Source organism: Penaeus vannamei, chromosome 27 (assembly GCF_042767895.1).
Source record: "Penaeus vannamei isolate JL-2024 chromosome 27, ASM4276789v1, whole genome shotgun sequence".
Classification (NCBI taxonomy): domain Eukaryota; kingdom Metazoa; phylum Arthropoda; class Malacostraca; order Decapoda; family Penaeidae; genus Penaeus; species Penaeus vannamei.
In genome coordinates, this window is record NC_091575.1 from 25,633,957 (window position 1) to 25,653,956 (window position 20,000).

General features: G+C 38.2%; 1 protein-coding gene across 5 annotated transcripts in view; it reads right to left on the bottom strand.

The window, feature by feature from the left end:
• Positions 1-20,000, bottom strand: part of LOC113811765 (neuronal acetylcholine receptor subunit alpha-7) — a 427,407-nt gene that overhangs the window by 157,346 nt on the left and 250,061 nt on the right. For all 5 annotated transcript variants that reach the window (XM_070141081.1, XM_070141078.1, XM_070141076.1 and 2 more), the window contains exon 2: positions 15,772-15,911. In XM_070141081.1, coding sequence (XP_069997182.1) covers positions 15,772-15,911 — 140 coding nt within the window. The remainder of the gene's footprint in view (positions 1-15,771; positions 15,912-20,000) is intronic.

A 20,000-nucleotide genomic window follows, 5' to 3' on the forward strand; every position in this document is an offset into this window, starting at 1 on the left:
CATGTGTTTATGCGCGTGTTTTTTGTGTAGGTATTTGTGTTTAAGTGTAGAGGACGATATTAACGGTAATCATGATGATATTAAAGATGTTCCTATTAATATTAATATAGGTAAAAATAAATGATGATAATAACTAAGAGAAACAAAAGCTGTTAATGATGATGGCTGCAGTTATGATGATGATAATGATGGTGAAAATGATAATGAGAATGAATGATACTGCTAATAATAGTTATGATAATAATAGTAATAGTAATAATGTAATAATAATAATAATAATAGTAATAATAATAGTAATAATAATGATAATAATAATAATAATAATAATAATAATAATAATAATAATAATAATAATAATAACAATAAGAATATTAATAATAATAATGATAATGATAATGATAATAATAATGATAATAATGATAATAATGATAATAATGATAATAATAATAATAATAATAATAATAATAATAATAATAATAATAATAATAATAATAATAATAATAAAAATATTGATAATGAAAATAATTATTATAACGATAAAAATAACAATAATGATAATAGTAATGGTAATAGTAATAATAATAATGATAATAATGGTAATGAAAATAAAAATAATAATAATGATAATGATAATGATGATAAGATGATGATGAAGAAGAAAATGATGATGATATTAATGATCAAGATAATTAAAATTATATTGATAACAGTAATAAAACAATAGAGAGAATAATGATAATAGTTATGAAAATAATGACGATGATGATAATAATAATAATGAAAATAATGATAATAATAATGATAGTAGTAGTAACAATGATAACCATAATAATAATGGTAATACTGATCACAATGAAAATAATGCTAGTAATGATAATAATAGAAATTATAATGATAATTATAATGACAGTAATGATAACAATATAACAACAAGATAACAACAGTGATAATCATAATAAAATAATGATATTGATAATAATGATAAAAAGAGATTACAATATTGCTGACATTGATAATGATAATAATGATAATGATAATTATAATAACAACAATAATAACAAAGGAAATGATTATAAAGATAAAAATAATAAGAAGTGATACTGATAATAACATTAATAATAGCAGTGATGATAATGATAACAATAATGATAAAAATGATAACAATAATGATAGAAATTATAATCATAATTATGATAATAATGATAGTAATAACAATAATAAAGATAATACTAGTAATGATAATGATTATAATGATGACAATAATAATTCTAATAATCAATTATGTTGATGATGATTACTAAAATGAAAATAATAATAAAAGTACTAATAATGAGAACAATGATAATGAAAATAGTATTGATTATAATGGTAATAATAATAATAATAATAATAATAATAATAATAATAATAATAATAATAATAATAATAATAATAATAATAATAATAATAATAATAATAATAATAATAATGATAATAATAATAATAATAATGATAATGATAATGATAATAATAATAATAATAATAATAATAATAATAATAATAATGATAATAATAATAATAATAATAATGATAATAATAATAATAATCATAATCATAATCATAATCATAATCATAATCATAATCATAATCATAATCATAATCATAATCATAATCATAATAATAATAATAATAATAATTATAATAATAATAATAATAATAATAATGATAATAATAATAATAATAATAATGATAATAATAATAGTATTAATAATAATAATAATGAAAGTCAATGATAATAACATTGATAACAATAATAATAGTGATGGTGATAATGATAATGATGATTATAAAATTACTAGACATAATAACAATAATGATAATAATAATGACAGTAATAAAAATAACGATAATAATAATAAAAATCATAATAATGATGATAACAATAATGAAAATAATAATAATAATAATGATAATAATAATAATGATAATGATAATAATAATAATAATTATTATTATGATAACAATAATAATAATGATAATAACAATAATAATAATAATGATGATGACAATAATAATAATGATAATATTAATGATAGTAATAATAATAATAATAATAATAATAATAATAATAATAATAATAATAATAATAATAATAATGATAATAGTAATAATAATGATAGTAATAATAATGATAATGATAATAGTGATAATAATAATAATAATGATAACAATAATAATAATGATAATAACAATAATAATGATAATGACAATAATAATAATGATAATAATAATGATAATAATAATGATAATAATAATGATAATAATAATAATGATAATAATAATAATAATAAAAAAAATAATTATAATAACAATAATAATAATAATAAGAGTAATAATAATGATAATGATAATAGTGATAATGATAATAATGTTAATGATAACAATAATGATAATAATAATAATAATAATGATAATAATGATAATGACGCTAATGATAATGACAATTTCAGAAATAATATCAATGATGATAATAGTGATAACAGAAATAAAAAGGATGATGATAATACCAATGATAATAATAGCAACAATAGTAATAAAGAAAAATAATGAAAATATTATGAAAACTAGTGGAAATAATTGTAAAGATAATAGAAATAATAATAATAATGAGAATAATGACATTATTGGACACTATGCCATTTCATTTTCTCTTTATATCAGTCTTACAGAACCACACTTGTAAACGCGCCTAGGTATAGATATCCCCTTTAACACGTGTCTGTAAGGTGGAATATCTGGTGTAAAATGGCTGGCCCGCTCCCCATTATGGGTATCATGAGTCATCAAATCATATTGTATTTTATTTCATACTCTTCGACACTTTTTCCGCCCAGTGTGTCATTTTTACATTAGTTTACCCTATATTTGGTCTTCTCTTATAACCCGTTTTCTTCCACGTTCGTATTGATTTGATTTCGTTTTTTATTTCCGATTGCTCCGTTTTCGTTAATCGTTTTATTTCGCTTTTTTTCTCGAAATAACATACGTACATCAAGGAGGTTTTACGCGGCTGTTCACAACGTTAATACGCGTCTGTTTAGCTTTTCCTCGAATCGAGAAGCTCCGAGAAGGAAAGACACTGTGCACTGATTAAACTTTGAGGACACTGAATTTTGGAACCCTCGGCCTACTCTCGCTGCCTAACGAATACTGATCTGATATGAGCTTTTTTCTCTCTTTCGTACTCCCTTTCTCTGCATCTCTCTCTTTTTCTTACTCTCTGTCTCTGTCTGTCTGTCTGTCTCTTTCTCTATCTACCTATCCCCCCTCCCTTTCCCTATCTTACCGTTTCTCTCTCTCTCTCCTCCCTCCCTCCCTCCGTCTCTCTTTCTCTATCTACTGATCTCCCCTCCCTTTCCCTATCTTACCGTCTCTCTCTCTCTCTCTCTCTCTCTCTCTCTCTCTCTCTCTCTCTCTCTCTCTCTCTCTCTCTCTCTCTCTCTCTCTCTCTCTCTCTCTCTCTCTCTCTCTCTCTCTCTCTCTCTCCCTCCCTCCCTCCCTCCCTCCCTCTCTCTTTCTCATGAATTTCCCGAAAATCGTACTAGTCGCCCGGTGACTCTTCTCGGAATGCCTCTGCTGTTAACTCGATGGAGATCCTTCTCTTCCCGGAAGTTTGTGGCCGGATGTAGTCACCTGGAGTCCTCCCTCCCCCTTGTCTCTCTTTCTCCTTCCTTGTTACTTGCTTTTCCCCCTTTCCTTGTATTTTGTCTTCTCTTGCTTTCTCGTATCTTGTCTTCTTCTGCTTTCTCGTATTTTGTCTTCTCCTGTTTCCTCGTATCTTGTCTACTCTTCTTTCTCTTATCTTGCCTTCTCTTCCTCCTTTCTCGTTTTGCTTCCTTCCCTTCTCCTTCCTGCGTTCCTCCCGGCTTTCACCTTCGTCCCCGTTCGCGACTACCTCCTCTTCCTCTTTCTCTTCCTCGTCTTCTCGCTTCTCCCTATCCCCCTTCCCCCATTTCTTGCTCCTCTTCTTCCCCATCCGTCTCTCTTGCCTTTCTCCACCCTTCTCCTCCTCCTCTCGCCTCCTTCTTCTTTGTCCTCGTTCCTCCGCTTCCACCATCCTTACCTCTCTTCATCTTCCCCTTTCCTCTTCGTTTTCGATCTCTTCTCCCCACTCCTTTGTCTTTTCCCTCTCCCTCCTCTCCTTTCTCCCCTTTCCTCTCTCCCCTCCTCTCCTTTCTCCCTTCCTCTTTCCCCTCTCCCTTCCTCTTTCCTCTCTCCTTTCTCCCTTCCTCTTTCCCCTCTCCTTTCCTCTTTCCTCTCTTCTCCCTTCTCCCCTCCTCTTTCCCTTCTCCCCTCTCCCCCCCACCCCCCTTGTCAGCCAACCAATGAAAACCTCTTTGTGTTTCGTGGAATTGCGAATAATGAGAGAGATAAAAACAAAGAAATGAAAGAAAATGTAAATGGTCCCCCAGCTTCAAAATATTGATATCGAATAAAAAAATAGAATCGAAAGAATAAGAAAGAGAGACAGAGAGAGAGACAGAGAGAGAGAGAGAGAAAGAGAGAGAGAGAGAGAGAGAGAGAGAGAGAGAGAGAGAGAGAGAGAGAGAGAGAGAGAGAGAGAGAGAGAGAGAGAGAGAGAGAGAGAGAGAGAGAGAGAAAGAGAAAGAGAAAGAGAGAGAGAGAGAGAGAGAGAGAGAGAGAGAGAGAGAGAGAGAGAGAGAGAGAGAGAGAGAGAGAGAGAGAGAGAGAGAGAGAGAGAGAGAGAGAGAGAAATGAAAAGAGTTAAAGAAAGAGTGAAACAAACACATGATTCTTCAACCATCAAATTAACAACAAAAACAAAAAACGAGAAACTAATAAAAAACGATAATGATAATAATCATGATAATAATAATAATAAAAATCGCAACGTCCCCAAAACAACAACAGAAAAACGAAAACAGTAATGAAAAAACGATAATGATAATAATAATAATAATAATAATAATAATAATAATAATAATAATAATAATAATAATAATAATAATAATAATAATAGTAATAATAATAATAATAATAATAATAATAATAATAATAATAATAATAATAATAAAATCGCAACCTCCCCCAAATAAAGTTGACATTTCCGAAATCGTCGTCCGGCCGATTTTCTCCCGACCTTCATCAAGGCACAAAAGCTTCGGATATTTCGGTCCGAGCCGCTATCTATCAGCGCCGAAGCCATCATCGATCTGCAAGTTGTGCAAGAGAGAGAGAGAAGCCCAATGCCGTTTCATTGTTGCATAATTAGAGGTTGCAAAAGGGGTTAGAGAGCCATGAGGCAGGGAAAGGCCGGGTTAGATTGCGTTCGTTGAAGCGAGAAGACGACTTTTTAAAAGATGTTATGATGATTGTTATTTATTCTTTCGTTCGTATTTTGTCGTATTTTTGGTTGTCTTTTGCTATCTTCGCATATTGCTGGCATAGTATTTTTTTTTGTTATATTTTGGTCATCTTCACATATTACTGGCATAGTATTTTTGTTGTTGTTGTATCTTGGTCATCACATATTACTGCCATAGTATTTTTTTGTCATATTTTGGTCGTCTTCACATTTCAGATTTCTTCTAATGAAGGTGATTGTCGTATTTTATATAAACTATTGGTTAATGCTTGATTTATTAACTATACGACGTACGTGTCTTTAGAAAATTACCGAGTTTGGTGCACGTTCAGTAGTATTTCGACTTAATTAGTTTAAACTGATTATCCATTTCCGATCAAGTTATAATATTCATTCAGTATATATTAACGTGCAGATATTACCCAGTGCTGTGTACTCTGAATGAATGATTTATCAGATAATTAATAAGGGTTTAATATCCTTTTGAACTTTATTAGAAATTCGGAGCTAACACCTCTTGAACCTCGTCGTGAGTTAGGCATCCATGATATTTTGTTTTTTTCATAAGATCATTACTCTTACTGAATAATTTCCAGGCTTTAGATACTGTTGACTCATCTGTGTGACCCCGGCGAGAATTTTCTGCCCTTTCCCTCTCCTTTGACCTCGTTGCTCTCTTCTGATATCGTTGCTCTCCTTTGACCTCACTGGTCTCTGACCACGCTGTTTTCTGCTGACCTCGCTTCTCTCTTTTGACCTCATTGGTCTCTTTTGACCTCACTGCTCTCCTTTGACTTCGCTGCTCTCCTCTGACCTCGTTGCTCTCCTTTGACCTCGCTGCTCTCCTTTGACCTCGCTGCTTTCCTATGACCTCGCTGGCTGTTCGTCATGTACTCCAAGGCGGGTTAACAGCTCGCCGTATAACAGGGCTTTCCCTTGCCAACGCGAGGCTTTACGACACTCTACGGGAATCTTTCTCCTGGGCTTTACGACATCCACGTCTACGCTTGCGAGAGGAATACAACTTAAAATGGTCGTAACTACGGTTTCTCTCTTTCTTCCACGCACACAAGTACGTACGTACATACCTACATACTTTCATGAATACGTATATAAATTCCTACATACGTGCATACATATATGGACACATATATGCATACGTACGAATGCACGCACACAAACACACACAGACAGACATCTCTCTCTCTCCCTCTACTTCCCTTCCTCCCTTTCTCTCTCTCTCTCTCTCTCTCTCTCCCTCTCTATCTCTTCTTCCCTCTCTCTCTCTCTCCCTCCCTCCTCTCTTTCTTTCTCTCCCTCCATCCATCTCTCTCTCTCTCCTTCCCACCTCCCTCCCTCTCTCTCCCTCCCTCCCTCTCTCTCTCTCTCTCTCTCTCTCTGGCACAATACCCCACTAATATGGATTTCCAGACGTTGACTGTTAGTCTGTACCTTTCCCAACGTCTACATGATGGAGTTGGCGTAGACCATAAACCCCCAAGTTAAGTTTCGCGTATGGAGTCTTCAGTCATCGTAACCGCAGGAAATGGACGATGATCCCTTGCCTCTGCTGTTGTTTCTTCTCTCTCTCTCTTGTTCTTTGTTTATCTTCTGGTTCTCTCGTCTCGTCTTTGTTTTCTGGTTCTCTCGTCTCGTCTCTTCCTGCTGGCCTTTCTCCCTCTCTCCGCTGTTCTTTCTTCTCTCTCTCTCTTGTTCTCTGTTTATCTTCTGGTTCTCTCGTCTCGTCTCCTCCTGCTGGTCTTTCTTCTATATCTCTCTTGTTCTTTGTTTATCTTCTGGTTCTCTCGTCTCGTCTCCTCCTGCTGGTCTTTATCCCTCTTTGTTCTCTTTTTCTTCTGGTTCTCTCGTCTCGTCTCCTCCGCTGTTCGTTCTCCCTCTCTCTCTCTTGTTCTGTTTATCTTCTGGTTCTCTCGCTTCGTCTCCTCCGCTGTTCTTTCTCCCTCTCTCTCTTGTTCTCTGTTTATCTTCTGGTTCTCTCGTCTCGTCTCCTCCGCTGTTCTTTCTCAATCTCTCTCTCTTGTTCTCTGTTTATCTTCTGGTTCTCTTGTCTCGTCTCCTCCTGCTGGTCTTTATCCCTCTCTCTTGTTCTCTTTTTCTTCTGGTTCTCTCGTCTCGTCTCCTCCGCTGTTCGTTCTCCCTCTCTCTCTTGTTCTCTGTTTATCTTCTGGTTCTCTCGTCTCGTCTCCTCCGCTGTTCATTCTCCCTCTCTCTCTTGTTCTCTGTTTATCTTCTGGTTCTCTCGTCTCGTGTCCTCTATTGTTATTTCTCCCTCTCTCTCTTGTACTCTGTTTATCTTCTGGTTCTCTCGTCTCCTGATGGACTCGTGCGCTGCTGTTTTCTTTTGTGGCCCAAAAAGGGTGCATTGGGAGACCCCCCGCGCTGTGACTGCAGTCGTATCACAATGATGTACTGTACTTTCTTCAGTAACGGATTTGCAGAGAATTTTTTATCCTTTTCTCTCTCTTATTCTCTATGGTTGGCCTCTCTCTCTCCTCTCTCTCTCTCTCTCTCTCTCTCTCTCTCTCCTCTCTCTCTCTCTCTCTCTCTCTCTCTCTCTCTCTCTCTTTCTCTCTCTCTTTATTCATCAGGCAGTATCACCGTATGATATAGAAGTTTAGTATGAACCATTGCATGAGCCATTTATGTTATCTACGTTCATATATTGTACATTTTGAATCTATTTTCAAAATAAATCTCTTTTACATTCTCTCCCTCTCATTGAACTTTTTCCCATCGCTAGTTCTATATATATTTTTTCTTTTTCTTTTCTTTTCTTTCTTAGTTTCTTCTCGCAAACAGTATTAGGATTTAGCAAACGACACATTAGCAGCAATGTTCGAAGCGCCGTATAATCAACCGACAGTAACGACGTCATGACTTAATACCTCAAAGGAATCTGGGACTTGATGTATGCAACCAAATAGCTCTAGCGTGCTTTCCCTTGACTAAAAATAGAAGAAACGAAAAAAGAGAGAAGAAAAAAGAAAAAGAAAAGGACTTGTATTGGAGGTAACTGCTCGTCATAAGCTACCTATTGAGTCAATCGACCATAAACGTAAACTATCATCTGGGTATAATTAACTGTGGCGTTCGTATTTATCTATTAGTAGCTTTAAGTCGCTGGGGAAACTTTGGATGAAGGCGCAGTCATCTTGATTTGTAGGCCGAAGATATTTTATGAGTGCGTTGTGGCTTGGACTTAATCATTATCATTTTCGGCGGTTTAGGTCCATCAGATGAAGTTCCTGACGACCAATTCCGAGCCTACATTCGTTATGACGTCACCGCTGCCCATGCCATAGGCCTACGCACATGCGAATTACACGATCCTGAATACGCATAAGTGAAGAAAAAAAAAATCCACAAGGGGCATGTAGACTTTGGCACCATGAGCAACCAACAGCGGCACCTCCAGGGCTCTCCTTTGCAATGGCATCTGCACCGTTGAGCCAAAGGGGTAAAGGGGGAGGAGGAGCAGCGTGCCAGAGTGCCAATGATCTCTAATGGAGCGACATGAGTTAAGCTTCTTCGATTTACTCTCTCGAATGACTTTTTACTCGCCGAGAGAAGGGCGGCGTCTGTTCTGGCGTGTCTTGTTTTCCTTGGCTTCGATTCTAGTTTCCTTTGCTCTTTGTTGCAATGGGTATTTGCTTTGGCGCGCGCTGGTATAAACTCCCGAAGGTTCTTTAAGTATCTCCCCGTCCTAGTATCTACATAACTATCTTTTTAGTAGTTGTTGCATATTACACTGATGCGTACATGTACAGTGATGACAGCCGGGAGGTAAGCGCAAGATCTATATAAGTACATATAAGTATATAGACCTTGGGTAAGCGTGTACCCACTCCTGTAGATTTGTCAGTTGTTAATAGCTATGCCCAGCCCCCCCCCCTCTCTCCCCCCGTATTATTTTAAAATCCCATCTAAGCCACACCCCTCCCCCACCTTTTCTCTCTAACAACAACTCTATATCCAAAATATAATTGTACTAAATTAGATTCTATTTCTCACATAAACCACCCCATTAGATTCGTATTTACCATAGGCGTATTGATGGCCTTACCCCAAAAGAAATATTTCTCGCTTTTCATTTAGTGGAAACTGTTATCGGCTGACGGAAGTGGAAGTGGCTGACATTTCACGCGTTGTTGATCTTCTCGTGTGTGGTTGTTTTAACATTTCCTGTTGCTCGCCTTTTCCCTTTCTCTATCGGATGTGCAGTTTATTAATGTGCGGTTGAATGTTTGTTCATACACAGACACACACACACACACGCGCGCACACGCACGCACGCACGCACGCACGCACGCACGCACACTAACACACACACCAACACACACACACACACACACACACACACACACACACACACGGAGAGAGAGAGAGAGAGAGAGAGAGAGAGAGAGAGAGAGAGAGAGAGAGAGAGAGAGAGAGAGAGAGAGAGAGAGAGAGAGAGAGAGCAGAAAGAAAGAGAGACAGAGACAGAGAAAGAGAAAGCACAGGAAAGAGAGTTGCCAGAAACAAAAACAAAAAAAAAACCAAAAAACAAAAAAAAAACATCCACGCTGCTAACACACACACAAACACACATCCCTCCCCCTTCACCCCCACCCCTCCCCCTTCCTCCCCCCCGCCCCACACCCCACCCCACCCCCACAACCCCTCCCAAACCCCCACACACCCCACCGCACATACCCCCCCCCACACAAGAAACCCACGCACAATGATAACTCCGTCGACAGAACCAGAGCATCACATCTTACGGGGATCAATAGTCTCGTATCAGCGATCGGAGGACCAGAGAGTGTACGGATTAAACGTAAAGCGGAAGAGAGAGGGGAGGGAGGGAGGGAGAGAGAGAGAGAGGAGGGGGTGGAGGAGGAAGAAGAGGGGGGAAGGGGTGGAGGAGGAGGAGAAGGGGTTGGAGAAGGAGAGGAGGAGGAGGGAGAGAGAGTGGAGGGAGAGAGAGAGAGAGAGAGAGAGAGGGAGAGGAGGAGGGGGTGGAGGAGGAGGAGGAGGGGTTGGAGGGAGAGAGAGAGGAGGGGGAGGAGGGGGAGATGCGGAAGGAGAAAGGAGATGAGGGAGAAGAAAGAGGAGAGGGGGAAGGGGGAGGTGGGGGAAATGCGGAGAAGGAGAGAGGAGATGAGGGAGAAGAAGGAGGAGAGGGGGAGGGGGAAGTAGGAGGAGGAGAAGAAGAAGTAGAAAGGATATTGGGAAGGAAGCGAGAGAGAAGACGAGGAAGGGGAGAAGGAGGAAAAGAGAAGGAAGGGAAAAGGGAGAAGAGAAATGGCAGAGAAAGCGGAAGAGAGAGGAGAAGAAGAAAGAGGAGATGGAGGGAGAGGGAGGAGGGGAAGAAGGAGGAGAGAGGAGATGTGGGAAGGGGAAAAGGAGGAGGAGAGAGGTGGGAGAGGTAGGCAAGAAGAGGGGGAGAGGAGGAAAGAGACGAGGAGAGGGGGGATAGATGGAGAAGAAGGAACTTTCTTCCCTCTCTTGTTTACTTTTCTCTTTCCCTTCCCCTTCCCCCTCCCCACTTCTCTCGCCCGCGTCCACAACTTATTTTCTTTCTTTCTTTGTCCTCTCTCTTTCTCTCTTCTCTTTTCTTCCTCCTCTATCCTCTTCTCCCTCTATACCTGTCTTTCTCCCCTAATCGCATTACCAACTTTATTTTTCTGTCTCTGTCCCATTCCCCTTTTCCTACCTCCTCCCTCCTTTTTCTCTTACACTCCCTCTCTCCTATGCCTCCCTTTCTCCGTCTCTCCTTCTCCACTCCATCCCTCTTCCTTTCTCCCCTCTATCCCTTCCCCCTCTCATTTTCCTCTTTCACTCCCTCCTCATCTTGCTCCTTCTCTCCTCCTCCACCTCCTCTTCTCATCTCTCCTTCCCTCCTCTTCTCCTCTCTCCTTCCCTCCTCTTCTCCTCTCCCCTTCCCCACTATCTCTTTCCCTGCTCCATCCCCCTCCTCCCCTCCTCTCCTTCGCTCCTCCCTCCCTCTCTTTCTCTCCCTCCCCCCCTCCCCGTCCCTCCCCGCCCTGTCCCTTGAGTGGCTAATTAACAATTTATTGGCCAGCCGGTTCGGTCTCTGCTCTACCGTGTGCTCTTACCCCGTGTCCACCTTTCCCAATTTCTTTCTCCTTCCTTTCCTTGTGATTTTACTTCTGCTTGCTTTTATTGAACGCGGCTCTTGCCCTGTTTTCCCTCTGGTGGCATGTTTATCGGCGCTGCTCACTGGTTCCTGCTTTAACCCCCCCCCTCCCGCGCTTTTATTTATGGCTAATTTTTGTGTCCCCTTCTGTCTCCTTCTCCTGATGTTTTTCCTTTGGCTTGCTTCCGGTCTTGGGTCCTTTTCTGTTCGTAATGCTTACCGTTTTCTTTTTTTGGGAGAGGACATATATTTCACTGATTTGGATTGCTCTGTTTTGCTAACGTTCCATTTTTATCTTTCTTTCTTTCCTAAATTCTATTTTTCTTGTGTTATTCCTTTGTTGCTTCTAATCCCTTATTTGATTATCTTTCTATCTATCTCTCTCTTTTCCCTTTCTCATCCTCCACTCTCTCTGATCTTTATGTCATCTTATATATATGTATATATATTGTCATTTTTTTCTGTATCAGTTATCCCACCCATTTTCTATGAAAGAGAATCTGAAAAGAAGATATCTGTCTGCATTTATATCCATACATATACTTATATACATCATATACTTCATGTAATACTTATTTGCATCTGAAAATGTAAATACATCCTATTCCAAACATAGCAGGCATAATCATTTATCCTTTTCTTTTAAAGATCCAAACTTGAATATGATTTTTTTTCTCGATTGACTTGATTGATTGTGTACATTCTAGTCATGGACAAGTAGATGATGACACAAGCTGAAAAATGCTTTTATTTTGTATTTATTTATTATTTCTTTGAAGCTGTGAATAATTTCCCTTCATCCTCTAATATTTGAGGTTACTTACGTGGAGAAAAGAACACCCACAGTTGTCTCGCAACTTACAGGTGTCTCAACTTACAGATGTCAACACTGACAGCGTAACCGTCCAGCATCTGTTCTCAGTCAATCATAGTAAGTTAGTTCTCTTTTTTTAATAGTTTAGATTTGGCATATAAGCAGAAGCGAAGGCCAAGGGTGTGTAGAGACCGGACACTACTAGATGGAATGGTGATGTGTCAGTGTGGTGATTGTGTGGTATCTTTGTCCTTGTTTGCTGTGGTTTGCTGTGGTGAGTTATGGTGCGTTGTGGCATATGTGTTATGGTGTGTTATTCGAGTTAATTTGTGTTATCAGGCGTGTTATATTGTATTCTGTGTGTGTGTGTGTGCGTGTTTGTGTGTTGTATCGTGTGTTAGTTTGTGTATTCATGTTTCTTATATTGTATCATGTGTATGTGTTGTATCGTGTGTTGGACTATATGTATCTTGCATTGTATTGCCCGTGTTAGCTCGTGTTTATGTGCATGGGTTGTGTTGCACTGTGTGTTTTAGTCTGTATTCATGTATATGTGATGTATTACATATATGTGTATTCATGTTAAAGTCTTGTGTTGTATAGAGTAAACGTAATTATATATATATATGTGATACTATATATGTGATACGGTAAATAATTGTTTTGTGGGCGTGTTAGCGTGTTGGTGTTCATATAGGTTGCTATGTTCATTAGTGACTATGCGTGCTAGCCTGTGCTTTTGTGCATTCTGTGTGCTAGTGCTTTTGAGTGCATGTCTTTGTGTATACATATTAATGCATACACATGTGTACATCATTAGTGTGTGGAAGTATCCTGTGGGTGTTAGACTGTATTAGTAAATGAGTGAATGATTGTGTCAGTGTATTTTTTTTCTTCTTTTTTTTTAAACTGACAACTCCTTCTTTTAGCCTCGAAGAAGCGTGTATCGTTTGAGATTGTAAAGGAGATGGGAGGGACCGGGAGAGGTTTGGAATAATATTAATAAAAGGGATTGATGATGACACATAAACAATGATTACAAGATGTGGAAGACTTTGATAAATAAGGGAAGTGAAGAAGACGAAGGTAAGGAGCAGATAGAAGAGCCTGTTGAGCGAATAGAAAGCAGTTAGAACATGCACAACTTCATCATAATTATTTAGCATAGAAGCCATCATTTCTTTTTTTGATTTACATGCAACAAAAAACTTCAATTCTTATTTATGATTAAAATACCTAAGGTATGCAAAACTCAATATTCTTTTTGTTTGTTTGTTCTTCTTTCAAATGTTGATTAATTAACTTGAAACTAATATGAGTTTATATAAAAGCATAAGAGTAAAAAAAACAGGGAGTTATCAATACCGATCTGAAGTGGAGGGGCGGTCAGTTGCGTGTTTTTTTTTTTTTTTTTTTTTTTTTTTTTTTTTTTCGTCCAACTTTAATATGGACTTGGTTTGCCACCCCGCTGCCGAAACCTTTTTTCGTTCACAGATCATTTTTCTTGATCTTCATTCCGGCAAGTAATAGGGGAAGGGCACGCCAAGATTTTAAGTAAGAACAGAATCACATTGAAACTGATTAGCCGCGTCATGTTTTTTTGTTTTTTTTTTTGTTTTGTTTTTGTTTTTTTTTCTTTTCGATTTTTTTCTCCCTTTTTTGGCAGTTATATATATATATTTTTTGGGTCGACCGCGACGGCGCATTATTATTTTTTAAATGTGAAAAAGAATTGTTTATTGATTATTAGAATAACTGATTTGATTGAATTTTTGAGAAAGAATTGTGCAACTACCTACAAGATCATGCAGATTTAGAAACTAAAAATGGTTTAAAAGGTTTAAAATTCTCCGAATCACCACATAATTATCGTTATATTATTTTTTTTTTATTACAAGAAGGCGAAATTTTAAGTGTTTTATAACTCTATCTTATTATTTGGACCTCATTTTTGTTTTATTTTTCGCATTTTTAATGTATTTTGCAGATTGACACGAGCCTTGAACTAAATCACTCTTAACCACGTCACTCTGAGCAATCTAAGCAAGTGATTAATGCCTGTAATTTAGCAATTGAAGGCAATTATCACCAGTCTGAGTGACCTCTTCAAGATTTAAAAAAAAAATTATCATTATCCTTTTTTTTTTTTTTTTTTTTTTGACTCGTTGGTCGCGTACTCATCAGCCTCAATTTTCTTTTTCTGTTCTGTCTCAAACCTTTTCCTTAATATCAGTGCCGCTTCCAATATTACTTTAGTATCATGTTTCTCTTCTTCGTTCTGTTTTGTTTAATCGGACGCTCTGTACTTTTTTAAAGACCAGCCGAGACACGCAACTATGAGCTTTAGGTGTCTTGGTCAGGCTTAATGACCTTGATTTAATTAATTATAGCAGAAGAGATGATTAAGAAGAGCATTAGTGACTACCAACGCTTGTAATTATGTGCCTCGACAGACTTCTTATTATTAACTTTTTCTTCTTAATTTTCTTCTTTTCATTTTTCTTCATTTTTTTTAAAGACAGATGGAAAAGCATCAAGTATTTTTCAATAAAGGAAAGAGTTTTAAATTCACAGATATTTTTGATTTAGTGATGATGACCAGATGAGGTGTGTGAAACCATAGAGAGTTAGAATTAGACAAGAACATCAAAACATCGAACTAGACTACAAACACTTATATATCAACAGATTTCAACCGTGTATATATATAGATAAGATATGAAAATACTTAAAAAAAAAGAAAAAAAAAATCTGATACCAATGTGAGCCGTGACTAACGCCTCCTCAGATATTACGTTTCCAAATAATACTTAGAACTTTCAACAACAATGCAAATGCAATATGTGAGGAGAGGTTACCCAAGTCTCGCCAGATATCAGTCTTCATTTTTGTATTTGCTGTGATCTCATATTTGTTATTTTATTTTATCTTATGTAATAATTTCATCCTCTTTGTGAATTGGATATCATTTGATAATTGACTTTTGAAGATTCACTTTTTTTTGAATTGGAGGGAAAGGGGGACACAAAGATTGACTTGCAATGTGATCAACAACAATGTGAAACTATACCAAAGTCAAATAGCAGAGTGCTAATGAGTGCTATTATGCAAATCACTGAGAGAAGGTGATGAAACGAGCAAAGGCAAAATAGGACACCAATAGCTCCAAACAGCTAATCAAATCCTATTTACTCGAAATCCAACAAAACATTTCAACACTCTCTCCAAAAAAAAACAAAAAAAAAAAGAATAATAATAATCCTGGGTTCTCGAAGACGTAGTGAATTTTGGACACATAGCACTTCTCTCTTTTTTTTCTCTTAGTCCATTGAACAAAGTGAGACTTTACTGTTCTCTGCCCATATGAAGGGTTGGAGGGGTGGGTGGGGGGGGGTTGTAGAGGTGGCTATAGGCAGCGGGGTAACCTACCACGTCTATAATCTGCTGGAGTGTTATACCAAAGGACACCACCACTGGCTCACTCTCGTTCCCAACAGGTCTCTCCAGCTGATTGTAATTGTCTAGCAAGTCGTGCAGAAGACGTCGTTCATGCTCCCCACACGTCGCCTCTGCGGATGGAAGGAACTTTAGTGCTGTGGCTTCGCTATTTAGGAGGAGGAACAACATTTGGTTTATTTAAGTTTGGGTTTATTTATAGATTTTTTTTTATTCTGTTTTGATTTTTTTGATTTTTTTTTTTTTATACGGAGATGGGGGTTAAGGGAATGCCTGTTGGATAAGAAATAAATGGTGATTAAAGGTTATAGAGTTGTAGTTTTTTTTTTGTTGTGATATTTTTGTGTTTGGGTCTGGTGTGTTTGTTTGTGTGTGTGTGTGTGTGTGTGTGTGTGTGTGTGTGTGTGTGTGTGTGTGTGTGTGTGTGTTTGTCCACGCGCGCGTACATCTGTGTGCGCATGTATGTATGTATATGTATGTGCGCGCATGTATGTATGTGTGTGTGTGTCCACGCACGCGTACGTCTGTGTGCGCATGTATGTATGTATATGTATGTGCGCGCATATATGTATGTATATGTATGTGTGCGCGCATGTATGAATGCAGGTGCATGTGAGTGCATGTGGACGCAAGGATTTCCGATGAGCATAAACACCCCAAACGGACCTACATCACAGCGGTCGCCAGCTCGAGAATGTTTATGTTGTCTTGAGGAAAGCCACATGGAGCTGAGAAGAGGAGGAAGGGAGGAAGTGCAGAAATATTCTTATTTCTTTTCTCTGACGATGACCTTGTGAGAAAGCTGATAAACGAGGCAATAAGGAGGGAAGCAGTGATGATGATAACAACAGCTATGGTATTAATAACGATGACCAGATTGGTAATAGTAACAATAGCTATGGTGTGGATGGTAATATTGTAATTATGGTATTGGTAATAGTAGCAGCAATTCTAATTAAAGCAATGATAACAGCATAGTGAAGATATATTGATGATCTTTGTATTGACAGTAACATTAATAGGATGTTAAAAAAGAAATAAGTAAAAATAAATAAAAAACATAAGTAATGGTTAACGACAGTATCTAACGACAACGATAATGACGACAATTTTTTAAATTAAAAAAAATCTATCAACATCACGAAAATATATAAACAACGGCAAGATTATTGACAGCTTCACCCCTACATCTCATTTTCCCCTTTATTATCTTTCCCTCCCTCTATGGCAAATCTGCCCCCTCCCCTCAAATCCCCTGTACCCCTTACCCCCCCCCCCCCCCCCAAGCCTGCTTTTGCCCCCTGGACCCCCAAACAAAACGACCCCCTGTGACTTCTCTTCCCTATGTAGCAGGGTCGTGGGGGAAGTCGCACCTTGGGGTAAAGTGGGAAAGGGAGGAGAACAAGGAAGGGGAGATGGAGAGAAGGGAGAGGGAAATAGGATGGGGAGGGAAGGAGGAAAGGGAGAAGGGTGGGGAAGGGGTGGAAAACAAGGAAGGGGAGAAGGAAATAGCGGAGAGGGAAATAGGATGGGGAGGAAAGAGAGAAGGGTGGGGAATGGGTGGAGAACAAGGAAGGGGAAAAAGAGAGGACAGAAAGGGAGATAATGATGGGAAGGGAAGAAGGAAAGAGAGAAGAGTGGGAGAGGCAAGGGAGAGGGAGAGTAAAGGGAGGAAGAAGTAGGGAAGGAGACAAGAGTAGGGATAGGGGAGTGAGGAAACCAGAGAGGTGGCAGGGGAGAGGGGAGTGTGGAAAGGGGAGAGGGGAGTGGGAAGGAGAGGGAAACGTGGAATGGGGAGAGGGGAGTGGGAAAGAGAGGAGAGTGGGAAGGAGAGCGGAATGGGAAGGAGAGGGGAGTGGGAAGGAGAGGGGAGTGGGAGAAGAGAGCGTTGGGGAGAGGAGAGGAGGGGTGTGGTAGGAGGGGGGAGGGAGAGGGGGAGAGGAGCAGGCAGGCACACAGCATCAGACCCGGGTAAACATGGGCCAATGGCATGTCCCCTTATCTCACTCTGCCACCGGTGTGTTTGTGTGTACGTGAAGTATGTGTATGTATGAGTGTGTGTATATATGTATGTAGTATGTATGTAGGTGTGTAGGTAGTATGTATGTAGTATGTGTATGTAGAGTGTGTGCAGATGTGTATGTAGTATGTGTGTAAGTATGAAGTATGTATGTAGCATGTTGTATGTAAAGTGTGTGTGTGTGTGTGTGTGTGTGTGTGTGTGTCTGTGTATGTATGTATGTATGTATGTATGTATGTATGTATGTATGTATATAGGTAGTATGTATGTTGTATGTGTGTATGTAGAGCCTGTGTATGTGTTCCATGTATTTATTTTCGTGCTTGATAAAGAAAATGAAAATTTCGCAACGATATTATAACATATATAAACTTGTCATTTTCCTGGGCTAACACATAAATCTAACACAGTAAGCGAGAATCCGCCTATAAAATCTGCTCGTCTAACACTTCAGCTCCGGGATTTTGACATTAACATCTTATCGGAGACCTTTCCTAGACTGAAGGAGAACCGGAAGGAGATCAGGATGTCTTGCAGCTGCGTGACATCATTAGGAAACGGATGTTCATTTGATCAAGTGCCTTCAGTTGCGAGGTGTATTTCCGGGAAAGTCTCTTGTGCAATCTTTTATTTTTTTCTAATTTGCTTGTTTCAAAGGCAAGTTGTTAAATTTGATACAAGGTCTTGTGTGACATCTTTGTAACTTGCTTTTTTCAACGGTTGTGGAGGATGAATAGTAGGTGATCGAGTTGTAGGATGTCCATTTAAAGAATATATACATTTCAGAGGTGCCCATAATTTTTGGTTTATTTTGTGAACCATTTATGATCTTCAGTGATAATCACTCCTACTAGCTTCATTTAGAGACCAAAGAGGTCATTTTGTTTTATTACAAGATCGTTTCTGGTTAGTCTATCTATATCTTAATTTATTTCCATGCATTTTTAGGTATTCATTTGCATTCTTTTAACTTAAAGCCAAACTTGACGAACTGGAGGTTATAGATTAACTTAGCGTTATATCGTAATTTGCAAGGGGAGATAAGTACCCTAATTTACCATAATTAGGAATACTAATGAGTCCAAGCATGTTCCTTGAGGCACACCACAGTCAACTTTGGTGAAGGAAGCTCATCTCATCCAGTCCTTGTGAAATATAAGGGAAATTATTTTTTCGGTTGTTGGTGGTGGGATCCATGAGGTCAGTCTATGAGGGCGATCAGTGAGAAGGGTTTTTGAATGAGAGATAGGTGAGGGAGGTGAGTCTGAGGTCGAAGAGGGAGTTATTTGGTTTTTGGCTTCGGTGGGTAGGTTTCAGGGGAAGACCTCTTGGGTTAAATTTGGTGGGATGTCAGTACGAAAGTCTTTGCTTTGGGCTGTGACTCTTCAATGTTATGTGCCTTGTATTCATTCGCTATTGTTTAACTGCTACGTTTGTTATCACTAATTATTGTAGTTGTACAATAACGTTTAGTTCATGGTTCATGCCTTTTGTGATTCATTTTAGTTTAATCTATTTGCTATCTTAAATCGAATCATCTATTTAGTTTTGTTTTTGCCTTCCATGAATAAGCTTTTATCCTATTGATGAGCTCACAATCTGGACAAGTGTTACGGTCGCCCTGTGTAAGGAAGACTAAACTTTTACACAGTGCTTGGAGAGAAAAAGAAAAAAAGAAAGAAAGAAAAAAATCATATATTCCCCGAGGACTTCTTGAGGTGGTGACCGAGGTGGGAAAGACTCCCCCATGTTACTAGCACACATATTTCACGAGGCGGCCATATGGGCTGTGTCGTGCTTTGAGTGGCTCTTTTGTGGTCGAGTTATTTTCGTCAGGCTTCCTGCTCCTCAAACTGTGGGACTTTGTACTTGTTTTAGTTGAAGAAGACATTCGGCGTGTTAAGGGAGGGTCGTGCTTTTAATCAGTCGTGCATTCATTCTCTTCAACTGACATTGTGCTAAAAATTTTGAAAGTGTAAACATCACCCACTTCAGGAAAATTGACTTTCTATGGCGTTTCCCTCTTTGTTCGCGTGGTAGGGAAGCTCTATTTTTTTCTCTGTTTTTTTTTTCTCATTTTCCCCTTTTCCTTCTGTTTCTAAACGCATTCTAACCCCGCCTCTCTCACCATTTACTCTGTTAGGCAGTAGTGCGCTATGCCTATCCTGTCTTGGCATGCATT